Raw genomic sequence first — 20,532 nt, forward strand, 5'->3', positions numbered from 1 at the left:
AGAGCCAATTCCTGGCGTTGATAACTTGCAGAAACAACCATCAGTTCTCGTCTCCGCTCTATGGCAGAAGCAGAAAAAATATAGGACAGAAACAGCTTCCCCCTCCTCAACTCGCAATAAGAACGAGCGGACAGGTCTTCATTGAAGGCATGCGATGGGGTTGGCAAATAATAAAGCATGGGTTGAGCTTTAGACATTGTCAGAGTTCGGCTATTTTCACATCTGATTGAACACGAACCGTTAGCCGAATGTTTGGCGATGCTAATTGTCACGAACCCGAGCAGTCGACTCGGGCTCATGAAAATCGAGTGAGTCAAGATGTAACGCGACTCGCGGTGAAAGGTCGTAATGCCATGTGACGTCACGGTATCAACAACGCTAATGAATCTAGTGACGTTGTAAACTTGACTCGGCATTTGTCACGTGACCACTTTCCGTGGCCACGTGACGTGACATTACTTGACAGCATGCTTTGACACCATGAAGTCACGTGACCACACGACACATGATTAATCATTGTGACAATACAAAAGCGCCACGAATACCCACAAGCTCTCATAAATTGCAATTTGTAATATGACAATTTGATCCCTACTTATGAATTTAGCTCCCAATTTTTATTTTTCAAATATTCATTTTGTAATACAAAAAAAAAAAATTTAACGTGAACCGTTTTAAACCGGTTACTGTTATATTGTTTCCTGTGCAGTGCCGGTTCAGTTTCAAGATGCCGGCGAAAATTTCGGTTCGGCCAGCGTTACTAGAAAAACTCAGTTGGGTAACTTCCATACAGCCTGCTCGAAAAAAGTGGCACCGATCAGTACTCAAGAACCGAGCTAATTACGATCGTAGCGCCGCCATTTCTCCCACAGCGGAAACACGGAGAACTGCACGGCTGCTTGAATTGGTTCAAGAGTATCGCATTCGATAGCGTCCACTGTTACTCATGTATTTTGGTTTTAATCGGCCATTTTGGCGGCGAAATACATACGGTGGATGGAGCTTCAGCGATGCCACGCCAATCTTCCAAGCGGACGCGTCCCGAACTACTACCCAAGCTAGGACGCGCACAGATTGAGACGCGTTACCTGAAATCCCCGGTGAGACATGGTTGTATAAAAACAATATAAATTACGCAACAAAACCTTGTGAAGTAAAGATTTGAGAAAATATCATGTGCCTTGCATTCTGTACTAATCTTCAATAAATCCTCCTAGAAAAGAACTTTATCTGTTTGTTTTAACGCAAAAACATGCTTTCTAAAAGCACAAATTAACCACAGTAAAAAAAAAGCGTTGATAGGTTTTGTGCACCTCGAGCCCGAGAGTTTCGGTACTCTGGGAACATTCAGTGACTCTATTAGTAGCGGTATAAAGTAACTTTTATGTTTCAACTCCTTTCTAAAGGGCGGCGCTGTTATCGTATTTACCTCGGTCTCGGTAAACACCAGCGGTCGAGGTTTCGAGGGTGAGTTTCCCAACTGAGTGTTTTGGTAACGTTGGGTTCGGTCCAAAATAACGGTTTGGTTCCGGTTTGGTTCCTACACCACGCGCTTCACGCGAATGGCTCCGCTCCCAACACAACCTCGTATTCTAGTACACTGCAGTTCTATTGTAATCATGGAGGCAGGAAGAAGAAGAGGCGATAGAGTGACTCAAGCCAGCAAACGAGAAAAATCCCAAGTGAAGCCGAAAGGGGATGACGCGGTCAGTAAAACGCCCCCCAGGGTGACCAAAACCACACCAAAGCCGCTGCTGGTTCCAACGGGAGTCAAAGAAAGAATAAAAACACTTAAGGACAAGGACAGACAGCACAGTTCTTTCAACTAGCAACACACATTTACTGGTGTCTCCTTCAATAGTGCTATCTTCTTCCTAACGTTTGAGACTAAAGAGGAAGATGCGGAAATTAATATAATTATATACACCCGAAAAAAAAACACAAATTTACACCCAATAAACTTAAGATAAAGAATTCAGAAAGAAAGATAGAAAAAAGAAAAAGAAAAACACTATTGACAAATTGAGATAGAGCGCCCTTTGGTTAATCCAGCTCTGGTTTCAGGTAGTTGATCTCATTTCTGGACAAAGCGAGAGAAGGGGCAGCGATGTTGTGATTGTCATGGGCTATCTTGTATGCCTCAATGATCTCTCTCCCGAGCTTGTTCTTATGTCTCCCAATCGTGCAGGTGTCCTGGAACCGGGCTTCACAGTTCGTACAGAGGCGTTGATGAACCACTATTGGGTGAAAAGTGTCGTCCGAAGCACGAGAGACCTCGAGGACGTGCTCTCGTAGGCGCGTGTTAAGGCAACGACCTGTCTGTCCAATGTATCGGTCGCCACAGGAGAGAGGAATGGAGTATACCACCCCCTCTTGACAGGGAACGGTCTGATGAGCGTGTTTGATGGAACATCTTTTGAAGGATTCGTTATTGTTCACGCGCCTGCACAGTTTTTCAGGCGCAACTTGAACGAGAAGACAACCGAAACGTTGAAGCGCGCTGCAATTGCCTTCAGTCTGTGCGCCGAGTTGTGCACATAGGGAATGCAGATAACGCGTGAAGGCTTACTACGTGGAGCACGGGGCCTTTGGGTGGTTAGAATTAGCTGAACAAGAATGGTGCTCAGTAGACCTTGCGGATAACCTGCTCTGAGGAGACGTTCTTGTTGTTTTGCAATGCTGAAGCTTGCAAAGTGAGAACATGATTTGGTGCGAGAAGATGAGAGGAGAGACCGGATGATTCCATGTTTTACCAGTTTAGAATGGGAACTGCAGAATGGAAGAATAGGTTTCCGAGATCGTTGTTGGAAGGCCCAACAAATGCCGGTCGGAAGAAGATGCAGACGAAGATCGAGATACTGGAGACCATCGCCTGAGCTGTCTTCCCTTGTGAAATTCAGGCCTGAGGACGAAGAAGTGAAGGCTTGAACTACAGAATCAGAAGAAACTGAGATCGGGTGAATGACTAAATAATCATCCACGTAACGAAAAACATGGAAGACAAGTGTCAACTCTTCAAGGCGTGCTTCAATCTCCCTATCCACACACGTTAGAAATATTTCGCTGAGGACTGGGGCAAGGCAGGAGCCTATGCAGACACCTTTCTTTCGCCTGAGAATTTCCTTTCTATGTTCGACGAGTGTTGATTGTAGATATAAGGCCAAAAGGTCTAGGAAACCCCGTTCAGATACCCCAGATGAGTTCTGAAAGTCGCATGGGCCATGTTCGTGGATGGCACTTGACACAGAATCCATAACAAATGCGGGATCTAATCGGTAAAATGTTTGTTTGCTGGTTCCAAACCAGGTGTCCTTTCCGTCCAATAGCGTCTTTAGGTTTCGCTGATCGTTGGGGGCGTGTCCCTCTAAACCGGAAAACTCGGGTCCTCATGTTTCCTCCAGAAGACCTCGATGATGGTAACTTTAGCGCGCTTCCTACGCGCTCCAAGTAATTCTGTTACTCATTTAGTAGTCTTCGATGATACTCAGCAAGTTTCTGATGGGAACCATATCTTTCTCTTCAATCAATAAAAATGTTAATGCGCAAATTTGTGTTAATTAACTGATTTATCGTGACGCTTACCGACTTATATTATGTCTTTCAGTCCGCATAAGCATAGCTTTCGTGCCTTTTTTTTAACATATCTGTAAAGCCTTAAGAAGACAGCGTGCATTTCGTCCCCCACCCCCTCTCATCTTAACCACATACCTGCCATGCATCTTGCAGAGACCCAAGTTCTGGGTAGTTGAAGTTAGGACTGTTTTCCGGGTTTTTTATGGTCATTTTCTCCGTCCAGTGAAAGCTCGGTGTCCATTCCGCCCACACCTCACCCGCGGCGAAATATGCAAACAACAATACGCACTGAAGGCCCATCGCAACGTATTCTTTCTGCATTCACTCCTCTTTCGAGATCGACTGAACAGTGCCTCAGTGTTAAATAAGTTCCTATTTGGTGTGTTGTTATTTCAAAATACAGCTGTACCGGATCATAGCTGACGTTTGTGACGAGAATCTCTTAAGGGAAAAGTATTGTTCACAGAGGCTGCGTCCACATGCGAGACAAGTGTTCGTAATACACAACGGAGTAAAAAAAAAATGCCAGAAGTCGCTTCGGAAAGCAACTATGTATTTTAGTTGTTCCAATTCCCTCGTCGCTTTGGTTTCTGTGGTTGCAGCTCACACAAACGCCTGAACTAGCCTTGAAGCGACAGGAACAACAAAGTCATACTTCTCCATACTACGTCGTGAGAATGAACGCAAAATTAACCGAATGAAAATTATTAAAAAAACAAAAACAGTAACTATGCCACGGACGGGCGCCTTCCAGATCAATACATTCACCCAGTTTTCATCGCTTCTTAGCTTACACTGGCGTGGGGTGATTATTATCAGAAACAAGGAAAGGGAATACGACATTGTAAACTACGGTCACTGACGTCCTAAACAACGCAGCGCGTGCCAGGACCCAATAGTTTTATTATTGCTCCGAAACCGATTAGATTTCGGTAATTTCTGATAACAACGCTCAAGAACGAATCACGAAGCGAGAAGAGTTAAGGTAACAAGTTACACGCCCCGTATTTCTTAAGCCGTCGGTGATTACTATCTATCTAGCTTATAAAGCAAAAATTTCGTCAACGATAGAATAATAAAACGGAATTGGGAACTCTGGTATAACGTTAATTACTCTACGATTTAGACGAGCCTACAAAAAAAAAACCGTAAGGTCGGGACCACACTGCTCATTCATCAATAAAAAGACAGTATACAAACACGAGTCACCGGAATGCTCATGGTTCGAATGCCGCGTGCCCAAGTTTCCTCCCTGAACTCATTGCCACTCGGCATTCGAAGCAGGGATCTCGCGGTGACTCGCGTTGGAATCCCGATGCAGACTGTTTTTTCTATGATGCATAAACAGTGTGACCCCGACTTTATGTTTATATCTTGAAAGTAAGAGGTGACATTCGTGAGTTAATTATCGAGTCCAGACAGCTGGTATCCTTTGTACTGACCAAAAAGAAATTACTGTGCAGGCTTAAATTCGTGCACGCATCAAGTTTCTCCAGGTATGTTCCCTTCATTTCGCTCCGAAAGTCAATTGGCTAAAGATTTCCAGTGCACCTGGCCTCCCAAAGCGAATATTTTTAGGCCGTGTTTTAATTGTTTGTCATGACGAACAAGCCAGGAAGGCTTGTTCGTCATGACAGTACCCCCCCCCCCCCCTCTTCTTGCTGACCGCCATGTTGTACAAGTTTGACCACTAGACACGTGACTGTTCCAAATCCTGAGGCTTTTACGCAAAAGTGAGCCAAGATTTGTATTTCGATCACTGTAAAGAAACACAATAAACTATTTCTCAATACTCTTAGCCGCAGATGTCAGTGTCTAGCTCCGATAAAAACCCTAAAATGCAGCACCGCGCTTGACGGCATCTATCGGAGCCATGGCGAGGCTGCCCGAGGTATCGTCGTAAAAGCACATTTCGGATTTAAAATAAATCAAAACATAACTTATCTCGTCGGTACTGTTATTAAAGATCAATAAGCAATTATCTGTGCGTGATACCTATTCAAAACCGAAACGTAAAACTATAAGGTCACCTGTAAAGTGGCGAAAAATGTGCAACATGTCTGCGGCCGGATGGGGGTCACTTTCTGCTGCCAGTTTATCGGGCTAAGCCCCCTTACCTTGTTGGTCATGACGCTCAATCACCTTTCTCACCGGTGCCCTCCCCAATCCCTCTTCCTGATTATTTTTTGGCTAATAAATCGCGTTCTAATCTAATCTAATCGCGTGTGCGTGCACAACGAAAAATAACTAGAACAGAAAAAGCGCAATGACTGCATTTTTTTTTTTTTTTTACTCCTCCCGGTCACTTTTTACCGCAACTCAACAGAAGCTGACAGACGCCTGTATGGGACCGCAGCGCATACATGATGAAACCCTGAATGCCACTTTCATGGTCACGTCTTGGGAGCGTTGCAGAAGTTTTTGGACGGGGGCAGAGTAGCAGATTTCATGTCCGCGTCTCACTGACATTGCAGACGACGATAGACGGTGGTGAAATAGCAGACGACGCCGGAGGCTGCCGCGTATCTGCTCGCACGACTAGCAGGCTCAGTCAGACGCCAGACTAGACGCACCGGATGTCGCGAAAGGGAGACACTAGGTTTGTTAGCGTGATCAACCCAGCAGCCAAGCCAGACAAGCAGTAATGGGCGGGGCCACTGATTTGTGGTCGGGGCTTAGGGCGTGCCGCGACCTCCACCTAAATTGGATCGAACAACGTAAATACTGTGCGAATTAATTATTTTTATTTCTTGGAAAATTTATTGAAAAAAAAAAACGTACGTGTCCTATCTATGCAACTAAAAAACTTTTTGTTTTCATTTTAATATTTATTTACGTGTGAGCCTATCAGAAGCTACGAGCGCGAACTTCGGGCTTTCAGAGTCTCTAAGGTATGCGTGAACCGGCCGTATAGGCCGGTTCACGCATACCTTAAAGGGGCGATGCAACAATTTTTGTACTCTGCGCAAATACCTCTTAAAACGGACCCCTGACGATAGTGACCTATGAAACAAGCGTTCGTTTTTTACCCCTCGCAATAGAAGTCCCAGAAAAGAATTAAAGAAAAACAAGCAGCTTTCGCCCCCTCAACTCGCAGCCTAAACAAGCGGCCACGTGATCTAGAGCTGATTATATGCCACCAATGTTGATCATGGCTACGCGCTGGGGTTGCAAGGCACAGGACAGGCGCTGTGTTCGAGACATTGTTGTGGTTCGGCTATTGTCGTCATTGCAGCGATTGAACACGGGCCACTCCCCGAATGCTTCTCGAGTTATCGATTATCACGAGCCCAAATCGAGTGTCCACGCACTGCCCAGGTTCAATCTATGAGCTGCGTTCAGATATTGTCACTGGGTGGCACTGCGACGGCCCAGCTACGCCATCAATTTTGGGAAGGAGATATTGAATGAGACCGCCCGTTTTGTCCTGGAAATTACACTGCAACAAAGGAGTTTCTTGCCCAGTGGCGTTGCGTGCGAGTGTCCTTGTCTCCCACTAGTGCCTCGTGTTAAGTGAAAAACATTCCAATTGAATATCGCTGCACCCCCCCCCCCCCCCTTTAAGCTGAAACGAAGTGGAGCAAAATGGGATTTCCAAATTGTACAGTTGTGCAGTATATATAGCACTCTCGCGATGATATGCGGCAGCCTAATAAATTGTTAGAGCGCGCATGACTGATAAAGCGCAGAGTTGTAAATTGCGGCCGCAAAACAAGCGCACGTAAAATTGAATATAACTTTAGCCTCCCAAGACAGAACTTTGCGAAGTTTCAAGCTCGTGCAAGCCGATGTGCTAATGTAATCAAAATTAGAAAAATATTGTCCGTTCTTCGCGCTATTTATGTGTAATTAGTAAAATCAATGCACGCATCTCTATTAAAGAAATAAGGACCATAACCAGCCATGTCCTAAACAGTTAGGAGACCGACGTTTCAAAACCAATTCGTTTTTTTTTTTTTTCATCAGGGTCAACTATTTGCACGTGGAGAGCAGCAGCTTCTTTTCCATCTACGGTCTGTCGTTTGCTTCACTCTTAGCCCCTTCCCCTGGCAAATGCCGAGCGCTCCGCGCTAGCGGTCGTTGAGCGGTCGGCCTCCGTGAGCGATCGGTCACGTGGTCCAAACCAGTGGCACGCGCTGCGGAGCAAATCGAGCGTAACCCTCCCAGCGCCACCGCTTCCAGAGCGTCTGCTCTCGCTTTTGAACAGTTGCGGTTCCCATTGCTATCTTGCTGAAAGCATAAATGTCTGATGGGAACTTTATCCTTTGACAAAAAATTTATTGTTTACTACTTGATTAACGGTGACCCTGACGTTAAGACACAACTTATTTTTCCTTACAGTCATATAAGCCCGATGAAGACAACAAGAAGTACCTGTACGAGCCGTAGGATGTTATTAAGCAATACCAAACACGTATGCCGTAAAGCGATCGTCAACTCCGAAGATGACTTCCATCTGCGGAGTATTTGGCGTGTTGTCTTCTAATTATTCCAAATACATTACAGAGACCACAAAACGAACAAACGACATACCTAGCTTTTCATCCGAATAGGCGCCGACAACGCCTTCGACGTAACGCGGTATCTTGGGCCTCTTCGCTGGCCAGCCAAACGACTCGGCAAACACTTCGCCGAGAACGGCTACCTCGTCGTCACTCGAGCTGGAGCTAAGCTGGTATCTTCGTCGTTGTCACTGCGTTTTATTAGACCTCCTGAAATTAACTGGAACGATGTCATCGTCGCAGTATGCTCGGACGAGTCGGTCATGACGAGGGGAACGAAAACAAGCACACCAAGAGAGCCCACCCAGCAATCGAAACAAAAAAGTCGCGAAACGCCTTCACTCCCCCGCGGGAATGTCGATAACGAAACTGAAACGTTGCGAGGGTCGACTACAGATCGTACTCCTCCGAAAGAGGCTGCGCGGAGAACTACCCTGGATCGCTCGACGAGCTCAGCCACTTTTTCAAGGAGCGGTTGGAGCCGCTTGGCGAGCGCCCCACTGGCTCCAGATCTACAAGCGGCACACGGAGAGATCGCTCTCATCTCGCGAGGGAAACAAGAATCCGCTCGGCGAGCGCTCGCTATTTGCCAGGGGGAGGGGCTATCACTTTCTCTTCTTCAAGTGCCCTAGTCCGTTGACATACGCCGGTGGTTAAGTGCCTGTCGACGTATATAGCCGGAGCTATTAAAATGACCTGTAAGCAGTGATGGAGTGCGGGCGAGCTAGCAATGCATCGACATCTTGTAGACCCTCAGATTTGGGGGAGGGAGGGGGGGGGGGGGGGGGGTCACCAACCAAGTTCTAAATGTTTCGGACTTGGTTGGTGAAGGTCTGTATTTCTCGAATTTTCGGCCCAACCAGGCGGAGTTCCGTCAAACGTGTTTAAGTTTAGAAAATGCATCTCAATATATTTCTTTTTGCAGTAAGGCTTCGTGTATGAGATTATTTACAAGAATACCATTCATTATCTCTCTTCCTGCACATTTTGTGCATTTTCCTTTAGGTTTATAACGTGAGCACACAGTCCTTTCTGGCATACCCAGCGATCCGGTGTTTCACACTGTCAAACCGCGAAAAAGAAAACATATTTACGCATACGCAACAGATGGCGTATTTTCGAGTATCGTCGTCCCGTGTCGGTCTCAAGCGACACGGGAGTATATGAACTTCATACAGTCAAATTTATTAATGGCAAGAAAAATATTTTATTACCGCCTGAAGACTTTACAACATAAATAAAGGACCGATCACCATAAAGATATAGATCGTAAATAAATGCACCACCAAATTATCCGAAATATGCTCTGCAAATATTTACCGGCGTTTTTATCCTCGAGAGGCACGTCTATAAGGGATTTGAGACTTCGTGACGCATATTCAACTTCCCAAACATAAAGAAGCATTTGTCCTCTATTATGTGACGCAAAACAATTTTAAGTGTCTGTGGGCTGGACGAAAACAAAGTACACAGTGGCGCGTGGCAAAAAAATGACGATTGTTGACGCAGGCCGTCAGAAAGTGACCAGTTAAGTAGCTGCGATGTCAAGTATTGCTCGATTTAGCAAAAAACAAACAAACAAGGGTGATGCTTAGTTGCAAATTGAATTGACTGGCATCTTGTCAAGAAAAAACCTCAAACGCCAAGCTATGTCAAAACTGTTCATTTCGATACGCCCTATTTTAGGTCAGATTGGATCTGAGTACGAAGGTCACTCTTTTCTGCAGAAGTATTCGCCTGCATCACGGTGCTGAGTGCAAACAATATTGGCCAGGAAAGCAAGCGTTGTTATTGACGCTCAGGGTTTCTGTGGAAGGTACACTGAAAGGGTTTGTTCTAAAGCTGTCTTAACACTTCGAAGATATCATTGCTTCTTGCTCAGTTCCGTCGTCATCATATATATCGTGACACGTATTTTGTAAACCAGATTTCAGAATATATGTGGCGAGGACGTGCCCATTTGACGACCTTATGTACTGTAATTAATTCCTAAGTTCAAGAACACAACAGGATTCGACTCTTAATAATTCGACGTAAAGTTGTAACAATTACGGGTATTTTGGGCGACATACCAGACTGAGAATTTTCGATTCAGGTAAAATATATACGACTACGGTAAAAAAAAATAAAGATGTTGAGTCATATACGGTAATCTAGCTTTTATTTTTCAATTTCATCGAAATTAAATACCGCGATTTATCTTTGGTCCTTGAAGTTAAAAGTGGATTCTACGAACGATGAAAAGCAATATACTTTCTCGTTTTACTTTAGAAATTGTGCCTATTGCCAAAAGAACCCAGAAAATATATTCTCAATTTAGCGATTCGAACCGGTACGAACCAGTTCAAACCGGTCCAAACCGTGATTTTTGCTTCCCGGAAGTGAACCGGAGCTGAACCGAAAGCCGTGAGCCCCTAACCGGAACGGAACCGATAAAAACTTGGGTTCGACACTCTGTCCACTAGTAGTGGGCAGGGCCACTGATCAGTGGGCGGGGCTTAGATCGTATCGTGTCTAAATATCGTCCAACAACGTAAATATTGCGTTATTTGTTTTTGTGACAAAATTACAAAAATGTGTATGAGTGTTCTATCTATGCCCTCTAAAGGCCGGTTCACACATGCAGCGAAGCGCTAAGTTAGCGCTACGTGAGCGCTCCAATGAGCGCTCATGTGGCGCTTCCTAGCGCGTAATGTAGCGCTCGGTTAGCGCTTCAGTAGCGCTCTGTTAGCGCTTCAGAAGCGCTTTGTTAGCGCTCTGTTAGCGCTCTATCACTCTTTGTGCCGTGCTTTCTGCTGCGGAACAGCGCGTGCACGGCGATTCCATTGTTGTCGTTTTTCCTTTGGTATGAAAGAGAGCCGCCCTCCGAGCAAAGGGTCGGGCAGGCGATCCAGAGTCGTGGCCTCTGAGCAACTAATTGGTTGGGTACGACCTCATCGCTTTCTATTCGAGATGCGTAACCCGTGTTTCAAAGACACGCAGTTGAAAATAATCGCCTAAGAGCTCCGTGTCTCGGTCCCTCAGCCAATGGAGAAGGTTCGTCAGGTACCCGTCGGTATCTCGGTGGCGAAAGATTTCGCGCACCCAGAAGGCTCTTCTGGGCGTTAAGCCGTCCACACACATATGCACTAATCGCGTATCTAAGAGCACTTGTCACATTTCTATTTGAGCATCCCACATGTCCGCCATGGTGCTGCTGATGCACACCCAACCGGAAGGTCCGGAACCGCAGTGCACGTGCTAATCCGCAGCACCGCGGTACAAGAAGCGCTACTGAAGCGCTAACACGGCGCTACTGAAGCGCTAACAACGCGCTACTGGAGCGCTAACAAGGCGCTATTGGAGCGCTAACAAGGTGCTACAGAAGCGCTAATCGCGCGCTATGTTAGAACTAAGTCACGCGCAAGGAAGCGCCACATGAGCGCTCCTTAGAGCGCTCCGCTGTATGTGTGAAAAGGCCTTAAAGAAAAATGTTTTATTTTTTCTTTACTTATTTCAATGTCTCTTTCAGTGTGAGCGCAGCGGATGCTACAAGAGCGAGCTCCGGGTTTTCAGCGTCTCTGCCAAGCACTCGCGCTCATGCAGTGCAAGCGCTGTTGAGGAACACATGCTCGCATTTTTCTCATCGGCTGCATCTGGACTTAAGCTCAAACTAGTCAGAAGCCGGCCCAGCAGGTATCCCCGCTGGAGATGAAAAAAACTAGCCAGAGCGGTACCCGTACTAGATGAGTTTTTAACATGCCTCACGCAGTAGTGGTACGCGACGGCACGCCGATACGCCGGAGCGTGCCAGGATTTAACCAAGGACCGCCGCGCCCAATCTTCACTTCCGCACGGCAGCTGGAGATTGAAGGCGCGGCGTCTGATACATGTTAACACTTCTCCTGTTTACGAGCTTCTGTGCGTAAACACACACGTGTGTTTACTGCTGCACGGAAGGTGCAGCAGTGGAATGCGGATAATGGCGTCGTCTGATTGACGCGTCTATAGACACAACTCCCACTCACTCGACTGTTTGAGTCGTCGCCCAACGTTGGACAATAAAGAGACTGGAGTATCATTTTATACCACGAAATGCTCTTTAATAATAACTCCCATTCCTAATTTTTTTTTTTGCCGTTTGTCCGTTTGCCCGGGCATTTTCCGCTATATTTAGCGGGGAAACTTCAGTAACGTGGCCTAAACACTAATTCATTTTCCCCACTGAATCTACCGGAAAATTGACGTCCCGTTACCTATACACATACTCAGTTGAGCCGCTAAACTCGGCGAGGAAATAGAAAAAAAAAATATAGGTACCTCTTGATTCGCCGCAAGGACTGTTTAATGGGTTCTAAGGAAATTTAAATTATCGTTTTTCGAGTACCGCATTCCATGCATAGTAGGACTTTGTAAAAAGAGGGCGCTGTCGATAACCTTACATGCACAAAGGGAGGTATGACTTAAGCTTTTACGAGAATATGTGGAACGACCGTACACCTTTGATAAGATTTCAAGCAAATGCCATCTAAGCCAGTACTGGCAACTCCCGCGGAGAGCGGGCGAAAAGTGATCGCAGCGCCCCCGGCTAGCTCGGAGTCTCCACTAGCAGATGAATTCAACATAACGCATTGGTTTTGCCTATCTCTGTGTGAGGTGACCAATAAAAGAAAAAACTGTCAGGAGTATTCGCTGCTTTCAATGTCAAAAAATAGGTGCTACCTCATGAGTGAATGATATTTTCTTCGTGTGGGAAAGATGCTAGAGCTTGCAGGTTGAAATTTTGGGGCTCTCTTAAAGAAAACAGTTTTTCACAGCTTATCTAAGCCAGACAAAATACGAATGTACCTTCGCGCTGTACATTGAACAATGACAATGTTCGAAAATTTCAGAACATAGCTATGTTTCAACTTCCCTGTTTGTATCAATAAATTCGTTCGGTTGATGCAATTCCCATTTCTCATGACTGTTTTGATTATAACCTTTTTGTCCAATAGGTGAGATGGCTAAGCCCTTTAACATCGTCTCAGAATGAAGAAGCGAACGGAAATTTCGAACCCCGTACGTAACTGCGACGTCAGTATGCTCTAAAAGAAGTCACTTGTGCACATGCGAATCTGGCGGTATTGCTGAAATTAATTAAAGCCCGGTCACAAAAAAGCAGACTTCTCGCGCGTGCAAAAGAAAAAAAGAGAAGAGCGTCGTAATGCAAATAAAGGTGATTTCAGTCTCGTGAGTGCCACAAAATAAGGTACGCTTCAGAGTTACGACACTTGGCCAAATTATGGCTTAAAATCATGGTTGCCAGTTATCTGAGGCTTAAACTGAAATAGCAGGAAACAATTTTCCGCCTTCCAGGAATGTTTAAACAGTTTGCGACAAAGCAAAGCAATAATTCATGAGCTTCCTAACACGTTCAAAAGTTCGACTTCCTCAGCATTAAATCCGGTGTTAGTAACACCGAATCTAATGCTGAGGAAGTCGAACTTTTGAATCATGACGATCGGCAGTTGCGCCTGCTCTGCATACGACCCAAAATGGTGGCACTCACAACAATGAGGGGGAACAGAGTGCCGATACTCTAAGCGCAGCTCATTTTGTGGCTCTAGGTCATGTTATAGATCGTCTTACCGAAAGAGGGCGAGAGAGAAGAGGGGAAAGGGCTACCACGGTTTCCCCCTTGCTGCCCGTTAAAAAAAGTGGACGTCCCGGATGAGAGGCTTCGCCCCTGTTGAGTGTATGCATTTCCAGAACTTCGTTTGCGCTTTCTTCTTTGTTTTAAACTCCCAAACTTAATTAGAGCCATGGGCTTGGGTGTCGACAGTCTCCGGTCATCGAGACACCATTGCTCGGTTATAGGGCGCACAAATAACGAGAGAAATTGTTAAATGCTGTCCGAGGACCTATGTAGCTTGCACGGAATCCGGCAAGGCGAGTGCGGTAGCAATGTCTTTAACCTTTATCGCTTTGCACAAGGCCCCGATCTCCGGCTGCAGTGGGTTGCGTCCGTAAACCGAAGAGTCTTTTTCCCAACGCCATGCTCTTGACTGCGCCCGGATCATTTTGTGAATGGAGCGCGCACCCCCCTTAACGCAGTACTGTCGATGAACATGGGGTACGTTTGCAAGGTGCGTGCCGGTTTTCTGTTGATAATTTCTCTTTCGGCTTGTAACGTCTTGTAACTGAATTTATCTTAATATTGATATTTTGAACTGGTGACACTGAATCAATTTTATCATATACAACATTTAATTGAAGGCTAATTTCAGCCAACGGCTGTGGCTGGAAATTGTCGATCAGTTAGTTCATTCGGTTTTCCTGGATCGCGATCTCCTGCGCGATACCAGAGAGCCGTGAACCTATGTCGACCTTCTCAACGCAACTAAATTCTTGTTATTTAAAAAAAAATAGTGCATAATGTAGCTAGAAGAAAACCTTAAATTTCTGTTGATGAAATTTGAAACACGCTCACGCGTCAATTTCGAAACGCTGACAAAAGTCACACTCGTCAACACGGAATCCTCTAATAAAAGGTTTAACAAAAACCTTCAAGCCGCAAGTGCCCTATTGTATACACCTTATGCTCAAACATGTTGTATGGGTTATGGCGCAGAAACATTCGCGGAACCCTTAGAGTTAAAGACCGGAAGCAACCAAGACTTCCGGTTGATGAAAACATGAAAGTTTTGCAATAACGGCGGTAAAATGTTTAAAAAAAATTAAAGACGTTTACAATTCTCTGTGACGCCGAATTAGACCGAAGCTCTCCAGGAACTGTGGTCTGACTCTGCTGTCACACCGAATTCGATGCTCGCGACGCTCTGCTTTCTTTTGTTCCCTCTTTTATTTTTGGGCACAAGTTCGCCCCATTAAAAGTTTAGTTTTTTCAGTTATTATCGCCTCATCACTAGTCATTCATGACATTTTGGTGGAGGTCGGGGGTACTGCATTCTATGCCCTTCAAGCGTACCCCTCCGAAGACATCCCGGCCAAGGGAAGTGCTCAGCCCCGGAAGGCTACCCTTCGCCGAAGACGCCGAAGCCCAAAGAAGACGTCGTACGAGAGGTCAGACCCCCGAACTTGGTCTCTTGCCCGAGAAACTGAAGAACAAGATCCCAACCATGACCACCCAGCCCGTCGTCGTCTTGATCGTCGCTCCGCACACGCCTGCTCCCTTCCTCGGCGAGATTTACGAGGACGTTGAAGTTTGGATCAACCACTACGAACGCGTGGCTCGCCACAACGGGTAGAGTGACGAACAGCGCCTGCAAAACCTCTATTTCTCGCTTCAAGGAGCAGCAAGGCGCTGGTTCGAAAGCCATGAAGCTTCGTTGACATCGTGGGACATTTGCAAGAACGAGCGCATGCGAACATTCGCCAGTCAACACCAAAGGGAGAGGGCCGAAGACCTGCTGCAATCTAGGACCCAGGGCCCCAATGAAAGCGTCACGAGCTTTCTGGAAGACGTGCTTCACCTGAGCTTCCGGGCCGACCCTCAGGCCAACGAGAGAAAGAAGCTGCGCATTTTGATGCGTGCCGTGGAGGGCGACATCTTTGTTGGACTCGTACGCAACCCACCGACGACCGTTCAAGGATTTGTCACGGAGGTGACGAACATCGAGCGTGCGCTGCAGGCCCGAGCTAGCCACTACCAGAGGCTACCCGGCGTCAGCGCGGTTCCGCAGTCCCCTTGCGACCTTGCCCACGACATCCCAGGCATTCGAGAGCTCATTCGCGAGGTCGTCCGTGAGGAGCTTAAGGAACTTGTGCCGACTGCTGATCGCCCGGTCTCAATCTCCATTGCTGAGATAGTTCGGGACGAGGTTAAGCGAGCGTCCCTTCCGGATGCCCCTGACATCCTGCCCGCAGCCGATGAGCCGACGCTGACCTACGCCGTAGTGGCCCGACGACCGCCACCAACTGCTCAACATTACCCGGTGGCGCCACGACGAGAACCACCAACGCAGACGTACCCCCTACAAAACGACGAAGGATGTCAGCACGACCGCCGAGAACAGCCGGCGCCGAGGAAAACCGAGGTGTGGAGTACAGCGGATCGACGACCCATCTGCTACCACTGTGGGGAGGCCGACCATATCTACCGCCGTTGTCTCTACCGGCATCTCCAGGGGAGCCGAGGGATATAAAAGTGATCACTGCGACGGGGCTGTGTGGTTCATGGTTGCCATACAGTGACCGTCGGACCCGCTGTGAAACGCACTCGTGTCTTAGTAGCGGAGGCCGACAGTGAGTCGGGCATCTGTGGTGCTTTTAGAACCGGCTGGCTTTTCCTGGGCTGTTCCACTGGCTGTGCAGACAGGTGGTTTCCTTTATTTCCCATTAATTTTCGATTCGCATTTCCAAGAAATTTCAACTTGATCCAAGGATCCAGTTCATTTTACCTTAAATTGGCTTTAAGTCTGCGGTGCGAAAGCGGGAGCGGACTAGAGACACAACATTTTTCTTATTTCTTTAAGTCTCAACATAGCAAATGTCTCTACCGGCAAATGGGCCTGCGTGGGTTCTTCCGCAACGACCCACGCCCGAGGTACGGCGAACGACCAAGGGACATCGAGGAATACCTCCGTCGCCCTCCGTCACCAGCACCAACGGCACCGCGAGGTTCCCGTTCTCCATCCCCCTGACGTTCTGCATCGCCTTTCCGTCGGTCGCGCCGTGACAGCCTGTCCCCCCTGTCTCGTCGGGAAAACTAAGTGCGGCAACGCCTCGAAGTGGCGTTGTCGAAGACGACCGAACTAAATAGCCTCCAAGAACGCCGGAGCACTCCCACTCTTTAGACGCCACGCATCACAGCGACGCGCCTGCAACTGTGTCCAACAACCTAAACGTCGTCATCGACGGCCACGACGCATCGGCACTTCTGGACACCGAAGCAGACTACTCAGTCATGAGTGGGAGGCTCTCTCGCCGCCTTCGAAAAGTCGCGACGCCGTGGGATGAGCCTCCAGTACGAACCGCCGGAGGACACCTCACTACACCTGTCGGGAGATGCACTGCTCGCGTCGAGATCCACGGTGAGACGTTCACTGTGAAGTTCGTCATTCTACAAAACTGCTCCAGAGACATCATCCTCGGCATGAACCTTCTGTGTGAATACGGTGCCGTCATTGACCTTGTTGAGAACAGATTGATACTGCGCAAGCTTGTTCCGCCTTCAGAAGACCCCAAACAGCGTCAGCCGCCGTCCCAGTCGCTGCCGATCGCGTGAACCTGCCGCCGCGATAAAGTGTAGTCGTACCCATCGTGACCGATGAAGCGACCTGCGGGGAAGTTATTCTGGAAGGCAACCTTCAATTGCTCCTGGGAAGAGGAATAGGCGTCGCAAGAGGAGTGGCTGAACTTCAGGATGGGCGCACCGTGGTCCTCGTGACGAACTTCGGACAGGAAACGCAACATCTCACAAAACGTGCCGCTGTGGGCCACGTCGACGAACTTCGGAACTCCGCCGAAATCGCCGTGATTGCTGAAGAATCATCCCCACCTCAGCAAGACACTACGCCGCCATCGTAGCACGACATTGACCCTAAGCTTCCGGGCCCGAAACGACGGCAGCTGAGTGACCTCCTCGCCGAATACAGCGACTGCTTCGCGACGTCGTCGAGGGTGCGCCAAGCCGCCGTTGCGAAACATCGCATCGTTACCGAGGACTACGCACTCCCTGTGCACCGATCGCCGTACCGAGTCTCCCTAAAAAAAAGGAAAGTTATCCAAGAGCAAGTACAGGAAATGCTGAATGACGACATAATCTAGCCTTCAAGCAGTCCATGGGCCTCTCAAGTCGTGCTGGTTAAGAAGAACGACGAAACGCTTAGGTTCTGCATCGACTACCGGCAGTAGAACACCGTAACGAAGAAAGACGTCTATCCACTCCCCCGCATCAGTAACACGCTAGACCGGCTAGGCCACTCTCGATATTTTTCATCGATGGGCCTGAAGAGCGGCTACTGGCAGATCGAAGTCGAGGAACGGGACCGGGAGAAGACAGCCTTCGTCACGCCGGATGGATTGTACGAGGTCAAGGTGATGCCCTTCGGGCTATGCACGGCGTCAGCAACTTTCCAGCTTGTCATGGACACTATAATGGCAGGACTGAAGTGGCAGAGCTGTCTTGTCTACCTTGACGACGTCGTAGTGTTTTCAAGTGACTTCGAAGAGCACTTGCGACGACTTAGAGCTGTTCAGCAAGCCATAAAGACCGCCGGACTCACCATCAAGCCGTTAAAGTGCCGGTTCGCCTATGACGAACTGAAATTCCTAGGTCACGTGGTTAGTAACGAAGGCGTCCGTCCAGACCCCGAGAAGACTCGTGCGGTCGCGGCATTTCCAGCGCCCACAGGCAAGAAGGCTGTGCGAAGATTCCTTGGACTTTGTGCCTAGTATCGACGCTTCGTGCGGGATTTGGCAAGGATTTCTGCACCACTCACTAAACTCACGAAGGACGCCGAGAAGTTCGAATGGGCCGAGGAGCAGCAGCACGCATTCGACGAGCTGAAGCAACGACTCCAGACTCCTCCTGTCATTGGACATTTCGATCAAGATACGGAAACAGAGATTCATACGGACGCAAGTAACGAAGGACTTGGTGCGGTACTGGTTCAAGTGAAAGAAGGCACCGAGAGAGTCATCGCCTACGCAAGTCGAACACTGTCCAAAGCGGAGAGGAATTACTCTACGACTGAAAAGGAATGTCTTGCGGTCGTCTGGGCAATCACGAAGTTTCGCCCGTACATATACGGCAACCCTTTTCGCGCAGTCACGGACCACCACTCACTCTGCTGGCTTGCGAAACTAAAAGACCCGTCAGGACGTCTCGCTCGATGGGGTCTCCGACTGCAGGAATTCAACATGACTGTGGTCTACAAGTCAGGCCGCAAGCACAGTGACGCCGATTGCCTGTCCAGAGCTCCTGTTGAGACATCTCCCGGGAGTAGCGACGTCGATTACGACGACTGCTTTCTAGGCGCAATGAACACCGACGACATGGCGCAACGTCAAATAGACGATCCTGAGTTGCGCGCGCTGATCGAGCACCTCGAAGGACGAGGGGGTACTATCCCCCATGTCTTCTCGAGAGCCCTGCCGACCTTCGTCATTCGACAAGGTGTACTCTACAAGGAGAACTTCGGAACAGCTCGCCGTGGCTGCAGGTAATCCCTCCCAACCTTAGAGAGATCTTCCAAGCCTACAACGACGACCCAATGGGCGGCACCTTGGCTACAGCAGGACGCTCGCCAGGATTCGGGAAAAATACTACTCGCCAAGGCTACCGAAGATCGTTCACCTCTACACTCGATCATGCCACGAGTGTGAGCGACGCAAGAAGCCACCGACGAAGCCGTCAGGACTTCTGCACCCGTTTGCTCCCCCGTCCACGCCGTTCCAGCAGATCGGAATGTATTTACTTGGCCCTTTTCCGCCGTCAACATAGGGAAACCGCTGGATAATCCTCGCCACAGATTAAATCACGCGATACGCCGATACGAAAGCCCTCCCTTCAGGGACTGCTGTGGAAGTTGCCAAGTTTTTCATCGAGTCTATTGTCCTCCGCACGGCGCCCCTGAAGTCCTCATTACAGACCGTGGATCATAGTTCAGGGCTCAGCTGACGCAAAAACTTCTTCGTCTCAGTAGCACCAGCCACCGTCAAACCACTGCGTACCATCCACAGACAAATGGACTAACGGAACGACTAAACAAAACTATCGTCGACATTGTCTCCATGTATGTCGACGTAGAGCACAAGATGTGGGACGGGGTGTTACCCTACGTCACGTTTGCTTACAACACGCCGGTGCAAGAGACCACAGGAGTAACACCGTTCCAGCTGGTGCATGGTAGAAAAGTAACCACCATGCTCGACGCGGTGCTGCCTTATAAACCAGCTGACGATGGGAGCCACGACGCCCAGGTGATGGCGCTACGAGCTGAAGAAGTTCGCCAGCTCGCCCGACTCCGGATTCAAGATCAACGTGTCGACGTCAACCGGTACAACCTTCGTCGGATCAACGCTAGTTTCAAGCCCGGAGACCGTGTGTGGGTCTGGACCCCGATACGACGACGCGGCCTAAGCGAGAAACTCCTGAAATGCTACTTCGGACCCTACAAAGTGCTTGTCGACTCGGGGATCTGAACTACGATGTGATGCCCGAGGGAATACGGACCTCATCACGCCGCACTCCACGACCGGAAGTCGTCCACTTCGAGCGCCTCAAGCCGTACTACGATCGATAGGACTGTGAATCGTGTTTTGTACTACGGTCGATAGGCCTGTATTTCACAAGTTTACGCAGTTTGCCATTATTTTTGTTTGTTTATATGTTTTGTTTCCCAGCATGTCGCATCGAGGCGATGCGCTTTTAGAAGGGGGAAGTAATGCCACGCGCGTTGCTGAGCAAGCACGTGCGTGGCCGAGTGGTGTTGGCTCCGTTATTTTGGGTGGGTTAACGATGGCATATGCA

At 48.2% G+C, this 20,532-nt stretch overlaps 1 protein-coding gene across 1 annotated transcript in view; it reads right to left on the bottom strand.

The window, feature by feature from the left end:
- The window catches only part of LOC121837954, a 41,123-nt gene extending 37,229 nt beyond the window's left edge, over nucleotides 1–3,894 (bottom strand). Inside the window, exon 1 of the mRNA XM_042293872.1 lies at nucleotides 3,709–3,894. Within this exon, the coding sequence (XP_042149806.1) occupies nucleotides 3,709–3,894 (186 nt within the window). The remainder of the gene's footprint in view (nucleotides 1–3,708) is intronic.
- Between the last annotated feature and the right edge of the window lie 16,638 nt (nucleotides 3,895–20,532).

Source organism: Ixodes scapularis, unplaced genomic scaffold (genome assembly GCF_016920785.2).
Source record: "Ixodes scapularis isolate PalLabHiFi unplaced genomic scaffold, ASM1692078v2 PGA_scaffold5__190_contigs__length_132052651, whole genome shotgun sequence".
Lineage (NCBI taxonomy): Eukaryota > Metazoa > Arthropoda > Arachnida > Ixodida > Ixodidae > Ixodes > Ixodes scapularis.